Source organism: Magnolia sinica, chromosome 3, assembly GCF_029962835.1.
Source record: "Magnolia sinica isolate HGM2019 chromosome 3, MsV1, whole genome shotgun sequence".
Taxonomy (NCBI): Eukaryota; Viridiplantae; Streptophyta; class Magnoliopsida; order Magnoliales; family Magnoliaceae; genus Magnolia; species Magnolia sinica.
This window is the reverse complement of record NC_080575.1, coordinates 108,808,514-108,821,783: the sequence shown is the minus strand read 5'-3', so window position 1 is coordinate 108,821,783 and position 13,270 is coordinate 108,808,514. Positions and strand designations below refer to the sequence as shown.

The window sequence follows — 13,270 nt, the reverse complement described above, 5'->3', positions numbered from 1 at the left end:
CGGATTTACCATGTACCATAACATGAAACACTGATGGGCTTGACTCCAAAGCCCTTGGTCACAAACTATTACTGGCATTGCTACTCCTCGGGAGCTTCGACTGCAAACCTTCTGTTATTTTTAGTGCTTCATGCAACTGGTGTGGCTAGGACCGTATGATTGTTCTTTAGAACACTGGGCCAGCCATGTTAGGGCTACTATATGGACACTCTTTATTTAGCATGTAGGAGATTTTGGTGCCATCCATGGTTGGGCTCATCAATATCCATGGTTTGTATCTTTGAACAATGAGCTCCACTTGTACAAGCTGAAAACCTGAGCAACCTGTGCATTTCCGGGGTTGAGTTTTGCACTCCACTGCATGTATAAATTATGTTTGCCAACTAATCCCATCTTCACACACACACACACTTTCTGATGAGATGTTTCTTGCTAAAATCGTCACCTGCAAGGGTTCTTAAAAAACCATTTGAATCAGGTAAACTGTGAATAGGCCTGTTCTGTTTATTTCCATTGTCCATTGGGAAGTTCACACACATTTTCTGATGGGATGTTTCTTGCTAAAATCGTCACCTGCAAGGGTTCTTAAAAACCATTCCAATCAGGTAAACTGTGAATAGGCCTGTTCTGTTTATTTCCATTGTCTGTTGGGAAGTTCTTCCCATCGAGAGGATGGACCATGCCCTAGAAATCTCCCTGATTACAAGATCCAAGCTGTATCATTTCTTTTCTTCCTTTTGAAAGTTGACAATAATTATATTAAAAAGAAGCGCCCAAAACGCCAAAGAGCAAACAAATCAAAACGTAAAAGCAAACTAAAAAGGAAAAAATATAATCTCTCAAACCATATATGCAAGAGGCCCAATCTATAACAGAACCCCTTGCCCTACTCAAAACCATATCCACCTTATTACTAACATTGTGGAAACATCTCTCATTCCTTTCAGCCCAGATAGCCCAAAAGACAGCTAGCAAGCTAAGCTTCCACAAAGTGCGGACGTGCTTCTGAAGACCTATCCCATTCTAAACCAGAAGATCTCCAACAGATTTTGGCATAGTCCACGCTACATTGAAACTAGTAAGGAAGCCTGACCAAATCTGATAAGATGATTCACCAACTGGGCTCTGTCCTTTCTCAGTTGAATGTTGTTTGCATTTCTCTTCTTGATCATCTATTTGCAGGACAAACTGAAAGGTTAGGATTGTCGTTTCAAGGAGATTAGGGGCATGGTCCATCCATGGTATGGCTGGAAAGGCTAATGATCCAGATTACTGAACCATTGGCCCCTCTTATACAAAATGAAAACCTGAGTATACAGTGCACACCTTCAGTCCGAGCATCACATAATTCCTCTTTGGATTATTTTCCAGTCCACTCAAAAGTGTAGGTAATCCAAGATTCTCCCATTTGTGTGGACCCATCCTGGACACTCTTGGAGCATGAATGCTAACTTGTTACATGTGCGTAAGCAATCTATTCGATTGTCTGTGTTTGATTATGAAATTTCTAGGAAAATGCATGGCTAATTCCAATCAAGTGTGCATAATATCTTTGGATCCTGCAAAAAGAGCCCAGGATCCAAACATATACGAACATATTTCAAACTTGGTAGTTTTTTTTTTTTTGGTTCTCTTCATTCATTGTTTCTTTCAAACTAAGGCCCTGTTTGGTAGACACCAAAAACGGATTTCATCTCATTTTAGTAAACAATGATTTTGTATTGGAGATCTTGATCTCTAATACATAATGAGTTCATGCTAACAGTAATTATATATATTAGAGATCAAGATCTCTAATGCATAGTTACTGTTAAACTAAAATGTGCTGAACTCATTTTTAGGTGCCCACCAAACAAGGCCTAAGCAAGAAATCCGAAATTAGTTACAAAGTGAAGTTGTCTAAGCTAATCTCTCCTTTTGTTTCACCTCTCTTAATGAGTAGACCTTCAAAATTATGAAGAAACACACCACTGGATTTTATCATTTTCCTCTTGATTTAACCAAATGATCGTAATTGAATTTTGCTGTCCACCCAAACGTATCCTAACTCGAGTAGATGGCTTGATAGTTATAAAAACAGACGCATCACGGTATCACACAAATAAATGTTCGTTGGAAAATAGAACGGGTTACACGAGCAAGAAGTATATTACAAATTTGAAAACACTACGGATACATTCACACACACAAATGTGCGCACGCATGCACTTGCTACTCATTTCACTTCCTGGACCTCATCCAATGCATAGTTGTTGGTAGAGACGTTGGCATAATTCACCTTGTTGAATCGAACCACGACGGGATAGCGGGTTTTTGGATCCTGGAAATTGCAACAGAATATCAGCAATTAGAAGTTAGAACATGAAACTCAGTGTATAAACTTGTAAACTTCTCAACCCACAAATCAGCATGCGCCTTGGTTAGTTACAATCGATGGACCACTTCTTGGATGAGCCAGTTGAGAAAAAGGAGCAATCATGTGGTCGATAGCTTGCTTAGAGACTATCGGTGAAAGTTGTGGGATTTTCTCAGATCATGGGATTAGACTGCTTTAATTAGGACCATCATCAAAGGTTATGGGGAGTATTCCATAAAAGTGGCCAGTCTATCAGACGAGCAGGACCATTGACTGGTGTGGACACAATTATGGGGGTGGCCCACCAGTTGGACTGTCTAGATCAATGAGCATGGGCTTTAACCAGGATAATGGAGATGCTTTATACAAAATGTCTTAATGCATATATTTTAAAATAAATCTAAGCATTTGAATGTCAGAAAGTAATCTTCCATGGCCTCTTCGTTTTCATTGAAGGGGCAACGGCGTATAAGAAATGACTAAAATAGTCTTGAATAATCAAAAGAAGGATACCTTATTTTCACCCTACGCATGGTTTCATCAGGGATTTGTAAAATGCACTTGATTTTCGGGCACAGAAGGAGAAAAAAAAAACACAAAAAAAAAAAACCTTAAAGACTATGGAAATCTTTGTGCACACCTGTATATGCCAAAGCGTCAATCGATTGTGGGTGGGAAACTCAAAAAAAAATTCAAAATGGAATTTGAAAATTTGATTTTGAAATGCAAGCGTGGAAATATTTTTGTTTCTGCAACGAGCCAATCATAATTCCACGCGTAGAGAGAGAGAGAGAGAGAGAGAGAGAGAGAGAGAGAGAGAACCTGATCAACGGCTACCACAGATCCGATACCATTGTACCAGTAGGATTCTTTCCTAAGGATCTTCACCTGAGGGGTGAGATAGATGGAACATAGCCAAATCAGTACTTAGACTACTATTACCAAAAAAATAAAAATAAATAAAAAATCACAGCAACATTAACTATGGTGGCGGCAGTAATGCTCCTAGTTTTATAAGAACACATGAAGAGTCCAGTCAAATGATCTGGACCATTCATTATGTTCAGCTGACACTTCATGGGTCGTGAAAATTGCACCGATTGGATGGTTCCAACAATTTGATCAGTAGCCCATAAAACAAACTATCAATTCACGGAAGCAGGCCCAATCAACACTTCAAACTACTGACTTAATGGGGCCCACCATGGATTACTTTTAACTGTAAAAATTAAAATAAATAAATAACATATCCATGGGAAAACAGATACTCAGTAACTCAAATAAAAACTCGGCCAAGTTACTAATCCAAATATTATTAATTTATTTATTAAGTACCGACTCGAGTTAAGTAAAGAAACATCCAAGTCTCCGAGTCAACTCCACCCAGTTGGACACAACACCGAGTCCGAAGTCGGAGTTTGGAGTTTTTTCTACTATGTATGCATGCATGTATGCAAGTATGTCTACCTTTGTGCCCCTCTTGGGTCCAATGGGCGGGGGCGGAGCAGGCTTGGTGGCGGGAGCTCCACCCTCCGCAGGGGCTGCAGCAGGTGGCGGCGGCGGCGGCGGCGGCACTTCTTGGGCACATACGACTAGCCTTCTAGCAGTGGAGTTGTTCTTGGGGAAGAAGATGGAGGCACGTGAGGAGGAGGTGGTGGTGGTGGTGATGTTTGAGGTGAGAACAAAGGTAGAAGCAGCTGAAGCAATGTTAGAGGTTGCCATTCTCCCCTCTTTCCTCTCTCTCTCTCTCTCTCTCTCTCTCTCTCTCTCTCTCTCTATCTCTCTTTCAACTCTTTTTACTTTCTTTATTTTCTCTTTTAGATTTTGTGTGTGATAAAACAAGTGGTTCTAGATTGATGAATGACAATGGATGGTTCTGACCACTTGGGTGATGCCACGTGGGCACCATATCCATCCGCTGAGGATAATGGCATCTTTTGGATCATGCCACGGTTGGAATGCCGGGATATTGGTATGGTAAGGTTTTGGAACGTGGACATTGAGTTTCGGACAATTACGTCTGTGCCCTTCTGCTTATTGAGTTGGGAATCTAATCTGGACGGTTGGAAAACAACCAATTAGTGGCCTTTAAACTGACGGTGGAGAACAGTGGCGGTTTTTTCCCAGGCGAGAAGTAGTGACAAGTGATGGATGTGATTGTCTGATTGATGTGGTTTTTGAACTGTGTGCTATCTGTAATCGGGTCCCCCAAATGAATGGACCTGATTGCTATCTCGTATTCTCACGTGTACGGCGTAGAGTTGGCTCTACCAGATTTGTTCTTCTGCTCCACCGTATCATTTGCATTGTGGTACGTGCCAACCTATCACGCGCATGTGAGATCCAGTCCGTTCATCAGTCAGGGAGCATGTAAGATGCACCAAGTGAAAAATCAGGTGGATATACTCATCATGTAGGTAGCACATCTGCGTTGAATTTCGAGCGGTGGTCACTTTTTGTAACCGTCCCTTTTTTCTCGTACACGCATTGTCTGCGAAATGAGTGGGCCAATCTGATTTTAAGGCCAGGGCATGCTCAGAGCGTGCCAGACTTGATAAATGGTCTCGATCTCGCACTTGTTCCATGTTCTATCGCACAAATATCCGTCCCAATCATCCATTAGGCGACATATGCATCTTGCATGTGTGCATTTGAGGCCACCTGATCAACGGATGGATTAGTGACATTCATCTTCGGAAATAGAGATTTGATCAACCTTTTGGGCTGGGCTGGGCCAGGTTGTTCTATCAACGGTGACTGGGACTGACTCACGACTTGTGGAGGAGGCACTGTGACGTGGGACTTTTGGGGCTGATTTGTGTCCGTCCAGTCTCTTAAAATGGTGGTGACTCGTCGGTTGTGCACTTGTTATACAGATGTACGTCGATCCATACTGTCCAAATCGCGGGCCCCTGGCCCAGATTCATGGTGATGGCCGATCCTAGCCATCCAAGTGGTAGCCATCAGTGGAAAAGTGAAATGTCAACGCAGCCCAATCTGGAGATTAAGCTAAAAGGATCATCCTGACCGTCCATGCGTAGTCGAATGCAGACTGCTGATCATGTTTGTTTTCAACTACCTTTACTGCGTATATGCTCGATCAGGACCATCAATTCAACGATATTTTTTGGACCCTGGTTCATCCCACTTACCGATCGCAAGATCGATGGTTCCAATCATCAGATAATCTCTGCATCTGGTGGTGCACGCTGGATGAGACAAACCGAGCTGATCAGCCCATTATGATCATAAGGTGGCCACAATTGCACAATAGAAATAGATGGTCACAATAAATTGATGAACATTCCATAATCAACGTACAATTGTGCCCACCTGGTTATTAGATTGGTCCGATTTTTTTGACAAAAGGCATCTGACTGATGTGGACCACCATTTCGAAGGCCCTCTTTAAGGGACGTTTTGAGCGTTGCTTGAGTGGTCACAGGAAGAAAAGAATTCACGATGACGGTTGGAGCGGAGTCCAGACGTACGGGCCCATCTTTGATGAATGGTTGTGGTTATCTTTCGAAGGCGATTCGATAATTGCCGCGAGTCGTTCATCAGCGTATTGGGCGGTTCAATGCATATGGCTGCGTTTCAACGAGAAGGGTGCAATGGCACATATACTAGGTTGGGATGGTTGCATCTCTTTATGGGGTGGGCTCGTATGGTACGGCTACCACCATAGCTAGTGGTGTTATGGAGCTGCTGCGGGCCCCACATGGTGTATACATGACATCTAATCCGTCCATCAGGCTCATCCCACTTGTCTCATTGAATACATTTCACAACAATTCTATGTTTGGTTTACCACTGGAAAATCATATTGATGATACTCTTCTTTGTTTTTTGACCAATGAAATAGCCCCTTAGCCTTTCTTTTTCAATAGCATGGTATGTAGCTTGGCTTCTGGAATTGGATTTTGTTCTTCATTTCATCGAATTCAAAAGCTTTATAATGTTTGATGGGAATTTCATGGACTTTTTCTTTTCTTTTTTTTCACTTGGAGTATGTAACATGATATCATCGAGTGCACCCAAGTGTACTAACAGATGCATTTAGACGCATGGACAGCTTGTTCTCAATTTGGACCGTCCATTATACCTGCCGTATTGTTTATTGGTCAGGATGAAAAATGCTGCACACATAGGATGATGCCATCTTAATATGGTCCTTTTCTGTTAGGTGGTTTTTGGTCATATGATTGAAATGGAATAACTCTTTTGAGATGAATTATCTAAGGAGGCTCTACCCAGTGAATGTTTAAAATGATGTTTGGGCCCTTTCTATTGCCTGTTATCTAAACCCTTCCTACTTGAGGGCATGGATCCTTGAACTATTCGGATCTCTCTAAGGTGTTCGATGAAAGGTGGGCTGGACATATATAATGGTTGCTCTAGATTGATTAATAAACCTTTGATGCGTCGAAGAGGCAATAGAAAGTGCATTTATCAATTGTAACTGTCATTTCTTGATTTTGTTAGGAAACCAGGCACTTTTTCCTTTTATGTGCAAATTAATAGGATTGATAATATATAAGATTTAAATAATGAAAATTATTTTTAACACAAACAAGCAAATCATTAGACGTAGGATGCAAGAGATACTATTTATTTTTTTTTTAATGGAAAAATTTTCAGTGTGAAGGAAAAAGCTATAAGACTTATTTCGGCTAAATTGACTATAATAGAAATAATACAAGTACAACTATCAAAACTACATTCAAACTATATCATCCAAATGTGGATTATAAGCAACAATGAAAAAAATGAATTTCTTTCTAATTTGTAATTGTACAAAATCCTCAACACAACTCTTAGAGAAGACAATCGAAGAAACCGGCATTATGGATGGACCTTGAGTTTGTGAAGATTTTAATGGTAAAAGGCTGTTGTTCTTCATCTTATACAAAACTTCTTTTTTTTCTCTCTTCTTTTTTCTTCAAGAAAGAAAACCCTCAAAATGTTGCTCTAACTCTCTCTATGTAAAAAAAAAAACAACTTTTCTTTCATTTTACTTGCTTAGCTAAAAGACTAAAATATATTCACATACATGTGGCAATAAAATAAATTACTTAAGCCCACACATATGAGTCCCATCACCACATGAGTAGAAACTCCCAACAATCTCTCCCTCCTAAACTTATGAGGAAGCTCCGATATGTCCAAACCTACCATGCTTCTGTAAAACTTATATATTTTTTTTAAAGTAAGGCCTTAGTTATTAAATCTTAACCGCTCTTGTCGGTATGAATTTTCTCAAGTTGACGTCACAACTTTTCTTCAAGATCATTCCGAATTCAATGATTTCTTACATTTATGTCCTTGGACTTATAATGGAGACTTAAATTTTTACTGAGGTGGATGATACTTTGACTATTACAATAAACAACATAACTATCTTACATCAAGTCAGATTCTTAAAAAAACATTTTCATCTACAACATTTTCTTGCTAGCTCTAGTCACTGCAATATACTCAACTTTTATAGTAGATAGGACCACACACTTTTGCAACTCGAATTGTCATGACAATGCTTTCCCTACAAAAACAAGTATAAATTCCGATGTGGACTTCTTGAAATCAATGTCACATACCATATCTTCATCTATGTAGCCTTCTAACATAGGCTTACCATCTCCAAAGCATAAACACACATTCGATGAACTACTGAGATATGTGAGAATCCATTTAACTACTTCACTAGAATTTGCTAACAACACCAACTGTATGTGTAATGTTGGGCCTTGTGCATACCATAGCATACATCAAACTACATGTGTGATGTTGGGCCTCTGCATACCATAACATACATCAAACTTCCTACTGCTAATGCGTAACTAATTCTCTTTATTTCTTCTTTTTCTTTCTCACTCGAAGGAATTTACTCATTACTTAACTTAAAGTGACATGTAAGTAAAGAACCAATGGATTTTTCCTTGCTCATATAGAACGTTTCGAGTACTTTCTCAATATAATTTCTCGTGATAACCAAAGTTTGTTGACCTTCCTATCACGAGAGATCTTTATGTCCAAAATTTGTTTTGTGGGTCCTAATTTCTTCATGACAAAGGACCTATTTAAATCCCTTTTCAACCTATCAATTTTATCAATATCTTGACCAACAATCAACATAGAGTAAATGAATAATGAAATCACCATCAGAAAATTTCTTCGTAAATACACAATAGTCTGAAGAAGTTCTCATATACTTATAATTCACCATAAATGAATCAAACAGGCCTGTTTTAGCCCTTATAGGCTCTACTTCAACTTGCAAAACATGTGCTCATTGCCTTTAACTTTAAAAATTTTCAACTATTGTATATATCTCTTCCTTCAAATCACCATGAATGAATACTATTTTGACATTTAGTTGCTCAACCTCTAGATTTATGCTTGCAGCTAAACGTAATACAACCCGGATGAATGACATATTCACCACAGGTGAAAAAATATCATCAAAGTCAATAACCTTCTTGTCCCTAAATCCTTTCACAACCAACCTTGTCTTGTACCTTGGCTGTGAGTTATTCTATTCAGTCTTTAACTTAAATACCCACTTGATCTTGAGTGCTTTCTTACTCTTGAATAGCTTTACGAAGTCATATATGTAGTTCTTTTGTAAAGAATTCATATCTTCTTATATAACACTTAGTCACTCTTTATATTTATCGATTTGAGCTTCTTGATAATTTTTAAGTTCACCCCTGTCTGTAAGCATGATATATTCATGAGGTGGGTACCTTCTGGATGGTTGACTCACTCTAGCGAACCTTCTCGACTGAGGCTCAGCTGGTGGTTCTTGAGGGGTTTGCTCCACATGTTCTTCATGTTCAACATTAACAACTATTTCTTATTAACCTACGCATCTCCTTCATCATCATAAATATCTCAATTCTTATAGGAAGCGACTCCATTTCTATACTTATATAGATGAGTCCATCAGGGATATACCTGCAGATAGATCACATCACACTGTATCATAGTTATAGAATTCATTAAGAACATAGTCCAACTTTCCTCGCTATAGGTTATGATACTGCTACACCATATGAATGAGGTTATCTATTTTTATATGCGGTGTTGATATCAAGTCAGCCAAGGTAACTTATTGTTACCTATTTAACTTAGTTATTGGGATTTTTAATCATATAGGTTGGATTCCCATTGCCAGTGATTTATCTAAGTATGACTCAACTCTATTCCCCTCGATGTACTCATCACTAACTCTCTAACTAGTACTTTAGTTAGTGGATCAACTAGATTCTCTTTATATCTTACAAAATCAATTGTCCCATCCTCGAATCAATTATTTGACTAATTTATATCTTAGACGTGTTTGGACTTCACATTATAGGTCAGATTGTTTTCTTTAACAATCACAACTTGATTATCATAATACAGCGCAATTATTACCACTGGTTTACCTCACATTGGTATATCTGAGAGCATGTTTTTAAACCATTCGACCTCTTCACTTGCAGTTGGAAGAGCAATAAACTTGGACTCCATCATGGACTAAGAGATATAAGTATGCTTCTTAGATTTTCAAGATATTGCGACACCTCCAAGAGTAAGTACATAGCCACTAGTAGACTTGGATTTCATTGAATTTGATATCTAATTTGCACCACTATACTCCTCTAATATTGTTAGATATCTGGTATACTCGAGAGCATAACTACAAGCCCCTTTCAAGTATCTTAGAATCTATTGACGACATTCCTGTGATCTTCTCTAGGATTATTGGTGTATCTATTCAGCTTACCAACTCCATATATAATATAAGGTCTAGTACAATTCGTAAGATACATCAAATGCCTAATAACATGAGAGTACTCAAGTTGTGATACACAATTATATTCATTTTTATATAATTTCACATGTGGATTAAAGGAAGTGCTTACAGGTGCACAATTTAGAATGCTATATTTTTTTTTCAGAATTTTTTCTACATAATATGATTGAGATAAAGTGATTCCATTGGAATCTTTCTCAATTTTGATTCCGAGAATCACATTCACCTATCCCAAGTCATTTACGTCGAATTGTGAACTAAGGAAATACTTAATTTCATTCAGCACACTAACGTTAGAATCAAATATCAACATGTCATCTACATGCAAACATATGATGATGCGTGCATTTTCAAACAGCTTGATATACACACATTTATCCAATTCATTAATTTGAAAGTCATTTGGCAATAATACTTTACTAAATTTATCATGTCATTGCTTTGAAGCTTGTTTAAGCACATAGAAATGTTTAATTATTTTACATACCTTATTCTCATTACCTTTTATCACAAACCCTCTGGGTTAGTTTATGTAGATACTTTCCTCTAATTCTTCATTTAGGAATGATGTTTTTATATTTATTTGGTAGATCGCCGGATTGTGGATGAAAGCAATAGTATTAATACTCATGTGATTGTAATTGGGTGACTGTGAATATTTATCAAAGAAGTTAGTACATTTCATTTATTTGTACCCCTTAGCCACGAGCCTAGTTTTGAATTTCTTAACAAATTTATTTGGTCTAAGCTTAATCTTAAAAACCTATTTACAACCTATGAGTATGCTATATAGAGGTAGGTCTACTAATTCTCAAGTGTTGTTATGTAATATAAAGTTTGTTTTATTATTAATGATTTTATTTCAAAAAGTTGAATTATGAGAACTCATAACTTTGGCATATGAGGATGGGTTATCCTCTGTAAGGAATGTGTAAAAGTTGGGTCTGAAATTAGTTTCAGATATGGCCCTCTTACTTGTTCTAAGTTTCAATGGCTCTTTTATCATATCATTCTCTTTGTCAATCCTTATGGTCGAGTCTATTACTTTTAAGGAAGAAATAGCCTTAGATTTAATTGGGAACAACATATAAGGTTTCGATGATGGAATTGTCATCAATATGATTATGAGACCTCAAAACTAAGAATTTATAAACCTTGTTATTTTATGCATAGTCCATAAGCACACGATCAATGGTTTTATTCCTTATTTTTTCTTTAAAGGTAGTTACACTTTAGCTAGGCACCCCCCACACTTTAAGATATCTCATATTTGGAGGTTTGTTCTTCCACGATTCATAAGGAGTTTTATCATAATGCTTATGAGATACACGATTTAGAATATAACATACAGTAAATGAGGACTTATCTCCTTAGATTAAAGGCTAAACCGGAACTAGAAAACATCTCATTTACCATATTCATGAGAATTCTATTTTTCTTTTCAACAATTCCATTTTGCTGACGTGAATATGGTGCAGTTATCTCATATATAATCCATTTTGATTCATTATATAATACAAAGTCATGAAAAAAATATTCTTTGCCTCGATCAAATATATAAATTTTCATATTTCTTTCTAATTGATTTTTCACCCCGTTCACAATTGTTGTGAATATGTCTTTTGTTTCGTCTTTATTCCTAATCAGATATACCTTTGCATATCTTGACTAATCATTTATGAATGTTATAAAATATTTATTTATTACATAAGTCATAATATTTTTATGGTTATATATTGCGAATCAAATATAAGATTTGGTTGTTCCTGTTAACTATTTTGAATGATTTTTTGATATACTTATATTATATACATATTTCACATTTATCTTGGTTTTCCCTTTACAGTCTAGAAATGAGTCCTATAGATGTCATGCTTTCAAGATAATGATAATTCATATGTTGTAGTCTAGCGTGCTACATATTAAGAGACTCAATCAAGTGAGTATAATAATTAGCATCATTATCATCCATAACACTTAATTTAAACAATCTATCATTTACATAGCTTTTTCAAACAAGATGTCATTCTTAGTAATAGCACATTTTTTGGATTTAAAAACTAACTTAAAGTCATTATTGTCAAAAGTAGAGCCGGAGATAAGATTCCTCCTAAGATCCGGTACATCTAGTACGTCTAGAAGAGTCAACACATTTATAGAAGAAAGCTTTGTGCTCACCTTTTCATTGCCAACGACATTTGCCTAAGACTAATTCCCCATCAATATGTCTCTACCATCTTTAAGTTTCTTATAAGAGGAAAAGACACCTCAATTGTAACATATGTGCCTGGTGGCACCTGAGTCAATCTACAAATTGAGCTACAAGGCAATGGATGCTTCAATGATGACCCCTACAAACTCCTCGGTGACATTAACATGATCTTTCTCCTTGTCACCTTTTTAAAATCTACATTCCTTTGAAAAGTGACCCGTCTTACCATATACATACCACCCTTTATTATTATTATTATTATTATTATTATTATTATTTTTCCATTGGCCATGTGGGTGCTTTTTCTTTGGTGGTCCAGACCTTTGGTTCTCTTGACCCTTTCAGTTATTCTCGACAAGGTGGGCCTTACTTACAGATTCTAAATCTAGAGAATATTTATCATGGTTCCTTGTTTCATCTTCGATCCGTATATGAAGAATGATGTCATTTAGGCTTATATTATTTCTCTTATGCTTTATATAATTTTTATACTCCTTCCATAATGGAGGGAGTTTTTCAATTATTACAGCAACTTGGAAAACATCATTAATCAACATACCTTCGGAAGAAGCTTCACTTGATATCTTTTGTAAATCATGCATTTGAAATATTACAGACTTATCGTTAGATATCTTAAACTCAATATAGCGACTTATGTAATAGTGATTTATTACATAAGTACTTTTTTGTTCCGACATCCTTTGTTATGAACTTCTTTTCTAGATGTTCCCATAGCTCATTGATCATAGAGAAATGACAATAAATATCATTGTTGTTATTAGTCATAGCATTAATAATATATATTCAACACAAATTGTCATCATTCTCCCAATTAGATTTTTCAACAAATGCTGCTAGTTCATTAGCCTTAAGAGATGACGCAAGATTCTTAATGATGTAT

At 37.0% G+C, this 13,270-nt stretch overlaps 1 protein-coding gene across 1 annotated transcript; it reads right to left on the bottom strand.

Moving 5' to 3' along the window:
* Nucleotides 1-2,093: 2,093 nt before the first annotated feature.
* LOC131240645 (photosystem I reaction center subunit IV B, chloroplastic) lies at nucleotides 2,094-4,151 on the bottom strand. The gene is made up of 3 exons (XM_058239013.1): nucleotides 3,824-4,151; nucleotides 3,179-3,244; nucleotides 2,094-2,320 (listed from the first exon to the last, which is right to left on the bottom strand). The coding sequence occupies exons 1-3, from the start codon at nucleotides 4,076-4,078 to the stop codon at nucleotides 2,216-2,218; spliced, it is 426 nt and encodes a 141-aa protein (XP_058094996.1). The 5' UTR covers nucleotides 4,079-4,151; the 3' UTR covers nucleotides 2,094-2,215.
* Between the last annotated feature and the right edge of the window lie 9,119 nt (nucleotides 4,152-13,270).